This window comes from Gorilla gorilla, chromosome 15, assembly GCF_029281585.2.
Source record: "Gorilla gorilla gorilla isolate KB3781 chromosome 15, NHGRI_mGorGor1-v2.1_pri, whole genome shotgun sequence".
Taxonomy (NCBI): Eukaryota; Metazoa; Chordata; class Mammalia; order Primates; family Hominidae; genus Gorilla; species Gorilla gorilla.
In genome coordinates, this window is record NC_073239.2 from 111,506,268 (window position 1) to 111,518,401 (window position 12,134).

Genomic DNA, 12,134 nt, shown 5'->3' on the forward strand with positions numbered 1-12,134 from the left:
GGCCCTGCCCACAGGTGGGTCTTGCCTGGCCTGTAGAGAGCTGGCTCTCTCACTTCCACACATCCCCACCATTCCCCACCGTGGCACCATGGAGTCTTCCTTACCTGATCTATGAAGGCACTGGAGCTTGCTGCCCCCTGTCTGATCCAGCCTCTCATGCTGTAGGAGGGAGGTGGGCGACTGAAGCTCAGAGAGGGAGTAAATGAGCTCAACTTCACACAGCTAGTGAGGGGCTGGTTGGAGACCAGATTTTCCAAGTGGTTCCCCGGGCCCTCGGGGAGCAGCAAGGGCCAGGCGAACCTCCATGCACTGCACAAACATGAAGAAGTGAACCCTCTTGGGGTTCCCCAGGTGGGAAGTGGGGTGTCTTCTTGGGAGGGGGTGAACCAACTTCTGGAGAGTTTTCCTTGTCGAGGCAATGCTGCACCCGTAGCCTGTTTGTTAATAATTACCTGGTCGGGAGAGAGTGGGTGGTACTGAGAAGGCCTGGTTTGACCAGTCCTCCTGGGCTTGATAAGACAGAGCTGAGACAGCCACCCAGGGGGTCCACTCCAGGACAGACTGTGCCGTGAGTAACCCCCTGAGACAATGGAGACAAGAGACTCTAGAGGGAGGGTGACCAACTGTTCCACTTTGCCCAAGACTGAGAATTCTTCTGGGATATATTTTCAGTGCTAAAACCAGGAAAGTCCCAGGCAAGCTGGGACACTTGGTCACTCTTGCTAGAGGTGAGAAATACTCAGGCTAGAAAGGCCCCGACCTAGGGTCCATGGGCACTGGTGGGTGACTATGCCCGGAGACCCAGAAAAGCCTCCCCCAGGGACACACAGCTGGTACAGGGCGGCACTGACTGAGGGCCAAGGTCTTCTGGTTCCCAATCCAGGTGATCTTGGGGAGCTCATGCTGGAGGGGAGGTGTGTCTGTGAGTGATGCGGTCCTATGTATGTTTCTAAATGATCCCTCCAACTGCTGAGTGGAGAACAGAGAGCAGAAAGACTAGGAAGCTTTCTGCAAGGGTCTAGGTCAGGGGTCAACAAACCACAGCTTGTAGGTCAAATCCGGCCCACCGCCCATGACCTAAGAATGCAAGATGTAAAATATAAATATAAACTATAAGTGATAAGTATAAAAGATAAATATATAAAGCATTGAAAAATCAATAGAAGAACAACATTTTGTGACACAGGAAAATAATATGAAATTCACATTTCAGTGTCCGTAAGTGAAGTTTCACTGAAACACAGCCACGCTTGTTCATGCATGTCTGGTCTGTGGCTGTTTCCAGCTGCCACAGCAGAGTTGGGTAGTGGCAGCAGAGACCGTGTGGTCTGCAAAACCACAGATATTACTATCTGGCACTTTGCAGAAAAAGTTTTCTGAGCCCTGGTTGAGGATCATAGCAGTAGAGGGGGTGAGAGGCTAAAGAACCTACAGGAGAGTCTAGGAGTTGGAGACCAGCTTGGGCAGCATGGTGAGACCCCGACTCTATAAAAAGTTAGCTGGGTGTGGCTGTGCATGCCTGTAGTTCCAGCTACTTGGAAGGGTGAAGTGGGAGGATCACCTGAGCTCAGGAAGTCAAGGCTGTAGTGAGCCATGATTACACCACTGCACTCCAGCTTGGGTGACAGAGTGAGACCCTGTCTCAAAAAACAACAACAACAACAACAACAACAAAAAATCAACCCTGCAGGTCATGGAAGTGGATTAAATGGATTGTGGGTCGATAGAAGCCTAGAAGCTTTTTGGCCTGACAACCAGATACTGGTGGGACCATTTGATGGGGCAGGAGCAGATTTGGGGGAGAAACTGGAGTATCCTTTCTTGGACAGATGTTCATTATGAAACGGGTACCAATTCTATCCCTGCAACTTTGGGCAGGTCACTTATTAAACATCCATGTCCTTGTCTGTACGGGGTAACAATACAAAGACCAGTTCTACTGACTTCTACAGGGGTGGGAGGGTCAAACTAAATGGCATGAAAGTGGTTTGTAAACCATATAAAGCACTCCACAGATGTTTGTGGAGCAGACCCTAAAATAAACTCTGATGATTGCCATCCTCCATGCAAAATCACTGCACTAATGAAATCAACTCATCTGAAAGACAAGTGCGGGAGAAGCAGCACCTGAGTCTGGGGATGTGGGTTCTGGCTGGGATATGTGCTAGGTAGGTGACTTGGGTGAGTCACTTTGGGAGTCTTCATTTCCTGCTCTGTTGGGTGAGAATGGAGTCTAGTGCTGTGCAGAGCTCACACAGGTGGGAAACACAATGACATGATGGACACAAGGAGTGTGCCTTGTACGTCTAAAACATTGCCATCCAATAGTGTTGCTGTCACCATACATGTGGAAGGTGGTGGGTGTTACATTGCCTTTCACAAGCCCATCTGCAGGAGTTGAGGGTGTCACTCACGATCTCCGGGTGCTGGCCCACTGCCCGCCTTCTCAGTAGGGCCAGGTGTTCTGCTGGGGGAATTTCCTGGGCATTCTCTTCCCTCCCATAGGCCTGAGAGTGCAGAGGATGCATCTTATCGACTACCTGCTCCTCCTGCTGGTTGGACTACTGGCCCTTTCTCATGGCCAGCTGCACGTTGAGCATGATGGTGAGAGTTGCAGTAACAGCTCCCACCAGCAGATTCTGGAGACAGGTGAGGGCTCCCCCAGCCTCAAGATAGCCCCTGCCAATGCTGACTTTGCCTTCCGCTTCTACTACCTGATCGCTTTGGAGACCCCGGGGAAGAACATCTTTTTCTCCCCGCTGAGCATCTCGGCCGCCTACGCCATGCTTTCCCTGGGGGCCTGCTCACACAGCCGCAGCCAGATCCTTGAGGGCCTGGGCTTCAACCTCACCGAGCTGTCTGAGTCCGATGTCCACAGGGGCTTCCAGCACCTCCTGCACACTCTCAACCTCCCCGGCCATGGGCTGGAAACACACGTGGGCAGTGCTCTGTTCCTGAGCCACAACCTGAAGTTCCTTGCAAAATTCCTGAATGACACCACGGCCGTCTATGAGGCTAAACTCTTCCACACCAACTTCTACGACACTGTGGGCACAATCCAGCTTATCAACGACCACGTCAAGAAGGAAACTCGAGGGAAGATTGTGGATTTGGTCAGTGAGCTCAAGAAGGACGTCTTGATGGTGCTGGTGAATTACATTTACTTCAAAGGTGAGAGTCAGATCACTGGTATATGCTAAATCCACACCACCGCCTCCAACCCCCTAATTTGTTGACTGGTTAAATATATTTTTACAAAAATATAAGTAAAAATGTTGTGTCTGATAGGGTTGAGCAACCCTCAGGGAATGCAATGTGAGAATGTTGTATGTTGAAGACTCTGTAGTATTGAGGTTTCCATTCCTTCCTATCTTTAGACATATTTTCTTCATAAAAATTATGTATAAAATGCATTATAGCCAGTGATCATTAGTTGAATTGCTGGATTCATATCTGAGCTCAGCCTCTACCAACAGTGCAAAGAGGTCAGCTTGTTTGCTCAAAGCAGGGATAAGACAAGTCTCTAATTCAAAGGTTGGCTTTGAGGATCAAATGATTAACCCATGTATATACTCCTTAGAAAAGGGTCTAAAGAGATGGGCAAACTACAGCCCATGGGCCAATTGTGTTCAGCCACTGGTTTTGTAAATAAAGTTTTATTGGCACACAGCCAGGCCCATTCATTTATATATTGTCTGTGGTTGACTTCATGCTACAATGGCAGGTTGATTCATTACTGCAGAGATTGAATGATCTGCAATGCCTAAAATAGTTAATATCTCTATAAACTTTTTGGTTTGTTGACCCCTGACCATTTTATGTACTCAATAAATAGCAACTATAATTCATCTAATGATAACAATGCTCATTTTGAAGCTTTAAAAATATGTAAAAGCATAAAGGAGAAAGTAGACATAATCTCTAGTCCTACCACTCAGAGGCAACAAATGTTAATGTTTTAGCATCTTTTCTTCACCTTCCATTCACACACATATATGTCCACACAGTTGATATTGCAGTGTGCGAACAGCTTTGTATGGTGTATATTAGCCAGGGTTTCATCAGAGAAGGAGAGCCACCTCAAGTCAATGGTAAGGAGATCATTATAGGAATTAGGCCCCACACAATTGCGACTGGGAAAGTGAAGGTCTAGAGGAAAGAAGAGTTGGAAGGACAGAGAGAAAGTTGCCAATGTAAGCGGACAAGTCAGAGCTTAGAGGGGAATCTATATGCCAGGCTCAACCAGCCATCAGAGTGCTGCCATGGAGGGGAGCATCACTGCATAGTTTCTGGTGGTAGCCTGGGGCTGCTGTTGTTTAGTGGGGTTAGACTTGGGAAATGAGCTTGGAGACAAGCAGGGCAAACTGGAGCACACAGAGCACTGCTGAGACTGACCATCATCATATCTGACTACCAGGGCCTTCAGAGAGCAATCTACTTTGAAATCTCAGAGTTCTAACCAGCTTGAACCCAAAATCTACAGGGAACAAAATTCTAGGGAGCAACTCCCAGCCTAATGATTCAGCCAAATTAGTCATCCCATGTAATTTGCATGTGGAATTTTCATGCACTATTGAAAAGTGTTTTTAAAAAAGCTTTGTTTTGAGGCTGGGCGTAGTGGCTCACACCTGTAATTCCAGCACTTTGGGAGGCCAAGGCAGGTGGATATTGAAATCAGGAGTTCAAGACTAGCCCGGCCAACATGGTAAAACCCTGTCTGTACTAAAAATACAAAAAAAAAAAAAAATTAGCCAGGCTTCATGGCACATGCCTGTAATCCCAGCCACTTGGGAGGCTGAGGCAGGAGAATCGCTTGAACCCGGGAAGTGGAGGTTGCTGAGATTTTGCCACCACACTCTGGTCTGGGTGACAGAATGAGACTCTATCTCCAAAAAAAAAGTTTTGCTTTGAAATAACAAAACTTTTAAACTTTTAAAAAAAATTAACTAAGGAAGGAAGAGAAACAGTAGTATGGGTTTCACTGTCAGGAAGACATTGGTTAGAATCTCAGATCCCTTGCTATTCCCTGGACTAAAATTCCTGGCATGGAGGCCTTAGTCCATTCACCCTACCTGCCACCACCTCACTGCACATCGCCTCCTGTCCTTGCTTCCCTCCTCACACTGCAGCGATTCCATGGCCATCATTGTGGTCACTTCCTTGCAAACACTCTGAACTCTTAACTTCCTTGGTTTTCCCTCCCTCTATCATACTTACCCTCCAAAGCTGCAAACCTGCTTAAACCTAAAGGTCTAACTAGTCTACATCTGCACCCAGCAGCTGAATGTGGTTGAAGAAAAACATCCAACGGGGCTGATGGTCTCACTTGATATTTGTGAATGCAAATTTTCATTGATATCTCTACACTGTCCAGCAATTCTACCTACATATCTCCACTCTCCAAAACAACTATAATAACAGATTCGTCCTTCTCAAATGTCCTCCCCACTCATGACTTTCACTTAACAATCTTGTCTCACTTTTCATTGAGAAAACAGAATCAGTTAAACAGGAAATCTCTCATCTTCTCACCTCCAAATCTACTCACCTCCCTGCATTTGAACCCACAAGCTCAGATGCCCTCCTCTCATCATGGCAGTAGTGACCCACCTCTTACGGAAGGCTGACCCCTCTGCTCACACTCTGCCATCTCCTCTCTCCTTCTCAACGATGCTCACCCAACAATGAACCCCTCTTTCCAGCACCCCTTGTTTCTTCTCTATCAATCCTACTCACATATTAGAAAACGAACATCCTCTGCTATCTCTCATTTTAAAATTTAAATGAGGCCTAAGGGATCCATTCCCCAGGCATGTCAGGTTTTGAATGATCAAAATGGGACACCTTGATGGGCTCATAGGGCAGGATCTGGAGCGACTGTTTCTGTAGCTCAGAACACCAGATGGCATTCCCTGGCTGGAGGACTAGCTCTGTGGCCTGCAGATGTCCTGTACCTTCTTTTCATCTTCCCTTCAGCCCTGTGGGAGAAACCATTCATTTCCTCAAGGACCACTCCCAAAGACTTCTATGTCGATGAGAACACAACAGTCCAGGTGCCCATGATGCTGCAGGACCAGGAGCATCACTGGTATCTTCATGACAGATACTTGCCCTGCTCGGTGCTACGGATGGATTACAAAGGAGACGCAACCGTGTTTTTCATTCTCCCTAACCAAGGCAAAATGAGGGAGATTGAAGAGGTTCTGACTCCAGAGATGCTAATGAGGTGGAACAACTTGTTGCAGAAGAGGTAATCAGTGTGCTATGGGGGCTGAATCTACAGTACTATCCATCAAATGTAACTTTCTAATGAAAGACAGTGCCCCAAAATAGAGAGTGATCACCAAATTATGAGAGAATTCTCACTTGCTCTGAGACCTTCCATGGGCTTCCTTTAAATGATGAACTCTCCTGTTATATTTAAAATATGACTTCCCCCTCATTAGGCAAAAAAGAACCACAGTAGGAGTTCAGAGTCCTGGGTTCTAGACATAGCTCTTCCACTGCACAAGACTTGGGTCAAGTGACTCTTCCTCTCTGGGGGGTTACCTCTGTGCAATGAAGAGGTAGCCCTTCTGGCCCAGAAGGTTGACTAAGCTGCCATAGTGGGACTCAAAAAAACTCCATCCACCTACCCAAGGAATTAATAGGAAGGCTTCCCATCACTCTGGTTATGATTGGAAAAAGTCTTCAACCATATATAAGAAAAGGATCCTAGCCCAAGGGCACATGTGGATAGAAAATTCACACAACTTTCATGATGGAGAGAATCCAATCCGAAGAAATTAGCTGGTTCAAAAAGAATAAAACCCACAGGGCTATAACAGAGGCAAAGGCAAAACTGCCACCTGGCGAGGCTTACATCTGTCTCCCTGGGCACCTGAACACCCACAGGAAGCAACCTCTGAGGAGGGGTTCCCAAGGACGGGAGATCCCACAGACAGCAGGCCCTGGGTACAAAGGAAACTGGCCTTTCAACATCCATTTGTGGGAGGTGGTCTGAGCCAAAGCTGTTTGTGGGGACAGAACTCAGATGGAATAGAGCCAGCTAGAGAGGGCCACCAAGGAGGGCTCTGCCCAGCAGGGATCCTGGCTTGTTCATTAATCTAATGTTCTAACTCAATGCCCCTTTCAGGAATTTTTACAAGAAGCTAGAGTTGCATTTTCCCAAGTTCTCCATTTCTGGCTCCTATGTATTAGATCAGATTTTGCCCAGGCTGGGCTTCACGGATCTGTTCTCCAAGTGGGCTGACTTATCCGGCATCACCAAACAGCAAAAACTGGAGGCATCCAAAGTAAGTCGTCAACAGTCAGCAATCCCTAGAGAACTCGGTAGGGCAGTGCCCATGGGAGCTGCCAGGCGATGGGGCTCCCAAGCTGCCACATGGAGTCTCAGAGCCTGAGTGTGTTCAGTCATCTACAGGCATCAGCATCCACCAATCAACCAGCCCTGGATGTGGTGCTAGGTGCTGGAGATACAGTGTTGAACTAGCCCCTGCCCTCAGAGAGCTCTCCCAGTCTAGTCAGGGACACAACGTCTTCATAGAGAGATAAACGCAATGATAGAAAATGGAGGAGGGGCCGGGCATGGTAACTCATGCCTGTAATCCCAGCACTTTGAGAGGCCAAGGCAGGCAGATCACTTGAGGTCAGGAGTTCGAGACCAGCTTGGCCAAAATGGTGAAACTCCAACTCTACTAAAAATACAAAAATTAGAATGGTATGGTGGCGGGTGGTGGGCACCTGTAATCCCAGCTACTCAGGAGGATGAGGTAGGAGAATTGCTTGAGCCTGGGAGGCAGAGGTTTCAATGTGACCAGAGATCAGGCCACTGCACTCCAGCCTGGGTGACAAAGTGAGTGAGACTCCATCTCAAAAAAAAAGAAAAAAAAAAGAAAAAAAAGAGGAAACAGAGAGGAGAGACACAGGTGAGGCTGCATTGGGTGCGTCTGTATTAGGGAGACTTTGCAGATAAAAGAAAGAGACTCAAGACTTCTGATAAGAAAAGTGCACAAGGGGGTAGAGCCTTGGGTTCAAACTTGAATTCCGATTCTTCCTTTTATGGTTATTGAAGGAGTACTAGTTTCTGAATTTATCTTCCTCACTTTTAAAATGGACATCATACTGCTGACCTCTTAGGATGGCTATGAAGATCAAATAAGATGCATGCAAAGCCCCGGGCACAGAGCAAGTGCTCATTTAATGAGAGCTACCATGATTGTGTGTGGCAGGAGGTCTCTAGCTCAAAAATCTGCCCAGACGAAATTCTTGCTGTGTTATCCCCAAGAAATGGCCTTGCAGGCTGTTATGTGCAATATTATTCCCTAGCAATTTCTGGCTCTCGCAGTCTTGTCCAGGCCCCCTCTCTTGCTGGCTTGGAGATAATGCTTGTGATTTTCCTCCCAGAGTTTCCACAAGGCCACCTTGGACGTGGATGAGGCTGGCACCGAGGCTGCAGCAGCCACCAGCTTCGCGATCAAATTCTTCTCTGCCCAGACCAATCGCCACATCCTGCGATTCAACCGGCCCTTCCTTGTAGTGATCTTTTCCACCAGCACCCAGAGTGTCCTCTTTCTGGGCAAGGTCGTCGACCCCACGAAACCATAGCCCTCCCAGGGCTGCTCATCTGTTCCAAGCAGGAGGATGCGGCAGGGGAGGGCTGGGAGTGAGTGGCTCTGTGTTTAGAGTGGGAGACAAGGATGACACCGAAGGTCCAGGAGTCCAGGACAGCAGGTGCTGGCCGGTGGGGAGCGGGGAGCGGCACTGAGATGGGCAGGGCCTGGACATTCCACACCCTGGTGCTGTGCAGCCTCTGGCAGAGCATCCAACCTCTTGGAGCAAGTTTCTGCCTCTGGAAAGGGGGCGGGCCCTTTTCACAACAGGCTGGTTGTACCGAGTAAACAACACGATGCCATGAAGACCCTGGTTCAGTGTCTCGCATGTGGTAGACACTCAGTAAATGCGTCCTCTGCCTGGCCCTCCTGGGTTTGCCCCAGACTCCCCTGGCAGACCTGGTCCCAGACACAAGGTATGAGAGCTCCAAGTCCCGTTCCAGTAGGTTATCCAGGTTTATGGAAAGGGGACTGGGTGTGGGCAGTCAGCTGCCTCAGGCAGGGCTGATACCTTGCTCCAGAGCAGGGGCTGAGAAAGCCACGGAAGGGCAGAGACCACCAGGACGGCTTCCACGGGGACCTGGTCAGAAGAGCCCAGTGAGGCACTGTCCCCTCCTGTGGCTACAGAGATGTGACCCGTGTCTCTCCCAGGACAATGGCTGTGGCCAAAGAGCACATTGCAGACCCAGAGACTCTTGCTTTTACATCCAGGCTCTGTGCTCTGGATCTTCAGGCAAATCCTCACCCTGTTGGGCCTCAGTTTCCCCACCTTTCTGGCCCAGGTGGTCCAGCTCAGACTGGTTGAGTATGTGGGGTGGATCCTCCCAGAGTCTGTGAGAATAAACCACTCCCTCCACAGGGCAAGGCAGGTGGATGAGATGTGGTTCTGTTTGCCCTGAGCCTCGGTGATTTCTGGCAAATGCAATTCTCTGGGCAGGACCTTGTGGTTTTCTTGGTGGCCAGGACATCAGTGGCAGCTGGGCTCCAGCATTGTCTCCAGCCCTTGACCATGGACACGGAGTTCCCGGGACAGTTAGAGCTGGGAACGGTCCAGCTAGGAAGGACATCTCCTTTCCTTTTCCTCGGCCTAGCTCACCCTGTGCTTTCAGGGCCAGGGCAACAGTTCCCACACGCTTTCCTATCAGCTGCTCATCTTCCTCCCAGACAGGCCATTTCACTCCCACTCGGTGGCGTCCAGGTTGCCAGCATGTTCAAAACCAGAATTCCTGGGTTCGAGTCCCAGCTGTGCTCCTTAGAAGTAGTGTGATCCTGGGGAAGTCATTTCACGTCTCTGAGCCTCAGCATATTCATCTAAAAAGTGGGATGATGATAACGCTACTGACCTCATAGGGCTGTTGGGAGGATTAAACAGTGACTGTATATGTCAAGTCTCACAACAGTGCTGTGCAAACATTAGCTATATTATTATTGCCCTCATTCCTGCAGCCCTGACAGTCAGTGCTGCCACCACAGGCTCTGAGCTGGGGGTCTCTCTCCACCAAATCCCACTGCCATCTGGGGACCCCAAACCTTTTTCACGTTGCCACTTTCACTACTCAGGAAAATTGACACTGAGTCCCCGCAAGGGGAAGTTCCAAAAAGGCAGAAGATTTATAGGCCCTTCTCACCACACTGGCGCCTGAAGTTCCTAACTGATCTTCCAGAAGTTTCTAAATAAGACTTCAGCTCTCAGCTCTCCTCTCTTGGTAGATCCAGTGGGGGCAGAATCTCCCCTCAGAGTCTGTCCTGGACTGAAAGATTAGGGGCTGTTACTTTAGGACCAGCTCAAAGAATCTTCTAGGCTTTGGGAATCATGGCTGCTCGCCATGTCCACTCCAGGGTGCTTGCTCAGTGTCCAGGAGGCCCAGGGCCGATACTGAAAACTCAGCCATGGGCTTCAGAACAAGACCCAGCTGTCTCAGGCTCTTGGCTCTGGCAAGCAGGATGTCTCACTGTCACAAACCCAGAATTTTCACCAAGGAGAAGGTGACCAGGGGAACAGGCCAGAGAGTGGCCTCCAGTGTTGATGACTGTTTAAGAGCCAAAATATTCCAGTAATTGTGTGACACGGGGATCCCTGGCCCAAATAACGCTGCAACCACAGGAATAGGCTCACTGCCAGGAAACCAGGAAACCGATATTTGGAGCAATAGAAAGACTACTCTTGTACAGTGGAAAAGTCCTTGCGGAAGGGAGGAAGATGGAAGGGGAAAGCCCAAAAGCGTTCCTCTCCCTTCCTGCCCCTAAAATATAGCCCTGAGCTGGACATGAGTGCAGCCTCAGGAGAACTTGACGAGGAAATGTTCCATACAGGAAATTGCCTGGCAAGGCCATTTTGAGTTAGTTACACCAGCTCTGGGCTTCACTCAGGAGAAGCTGTCCAGTAAATGCCTGAGGGCACCCAAGGCCTCTGGGGCTCGGGGGAATGCACGCTCTCCTTTGTACCCCTTGATTTTGTTGGCCCAAAAGCAAGCCTGCTAGCTCAAAGAGTGATTCATTTCCCCCTGTGCCTTCTGGGAAGTTGGATTCTGTTTTTCAACAACCAGGCAAGAAATGAAGTAAGGCCCAGGCTGACTCGCCCCCTCTTCTGTCCCTACAGAGGTACATGGGTAAGTGGATTCCAGGGTGGAAGACAAACCTGAAAGAAGGCCAAGGTCTAGGGTTACTATGGCAACAGCATGGCAGGGCGTGGTGATGTTGAGTGACCGCAGCCCTGAAGTGATGAAGGAGAGAGAAAGGAAGGAGGTCTTCCTCAATTCAGCCTTGAGAGTGAAGCCTCCTTATTCTGATTAAGCTCAATTCTCCACTACTCAAAAATAGTTGATGGCTCCCTATTGCCTACAAAATAAGGTTCAAAGGACTCTATTTATAGTCAAGGCCCTCCCTGATCTGGTCACCCCCTGCCTGTTCTGCCTCAGTTCCTCCTCTTGCTGTCATGTACCCAGTGGCTGCAGTCACAGAAAGTCTTGTTTTCCCAGGTTTCCCATAGCGTCCTACCTCTAAGAATCTGCACTCTCTCAAGATCTCACAGATACCACTCACCTCCCTAAGGCAGACTGTCATCCCACCATCAAACGTGGTTGACCTGATAAGAATGTCTGCCCCCACCCCCACCATCCCTATTAGATAGGGCATTTCAGAGGTGGGGACCTGTTGACCCTGCATTCCTTCAGCTCACCTGGCCCCAGTGCCAGCTGGATATGAGAGAGGCCAAACTGATATTTGTTGCATGAATGAATGAATAAATGAATGAATGAATAGAAAAGGTTAAGCCAGAAGCAAGGTCACCGAGCTATTTGTTCTGCATCACCACCCCTTGACATGGCCCTGGAATTGATTGGGCAAATATTTAGTTCAGCTCCTCAGATTTCAAAATGCCCTTTTGGAGCATTAAAAACAATAATAAAAATTAAAAAGACTTCATGCAGGAGATCTTGCCTCTTTAGAGCAGTGCCTGAGTCCACTTTTCCCGTTGCTGCTCCCCTGTGGGGTCTCTCATTTGTGTGGCCCTTGTTACACCAC

General features: G+C 48.9%; 1 protein-coding gene across 3 annotated transcripts; it reads left to right on the forward strand.

Annotated features, from left to right (window-relative positions):
* The first annotated feature begins 483 nt into the window (after window positions 1–483).
* SERPINA4 (serpin family A member 4) lies at window positions 484–9,422 on the forward strand. Of its 3 annotated transcripts, none has more exons than XM_004055641.5 (5): window positions 484–883; window positions 2,506–3,171; window positions 5,977–6,250; window positions 7,136–7,295; window positions 8,407–9,422. In XM_004055641.5, the coding sequence occupies exons 1-5, from the start codon at window positions 790–792 to the stop codon at window positions 8,605–8,607; spliced, it is 1,395 nt and encodes a 464-aa protein (XP_004055689.4). In that variant the 5' UTR covers window positions 484–789; the 3' UTR covers window positions 8,608–9,422. The 3 variants fall into 3 exon arrangements, with proteins under 3 accessions (XP_004055689.4, XP_004055688.4, XP_063554422.1); XM_004055640.5 differs by having other exon boundaries at window positions 516–568; XM_063698352.1 differs by lacking the exon at window positions 484–883 and having other exon boundaries at window positions 1,707–3,171.
* The last annotated feature ends 2,712 nt before the right edge of the window (window positions 9,423–12,134 follow it).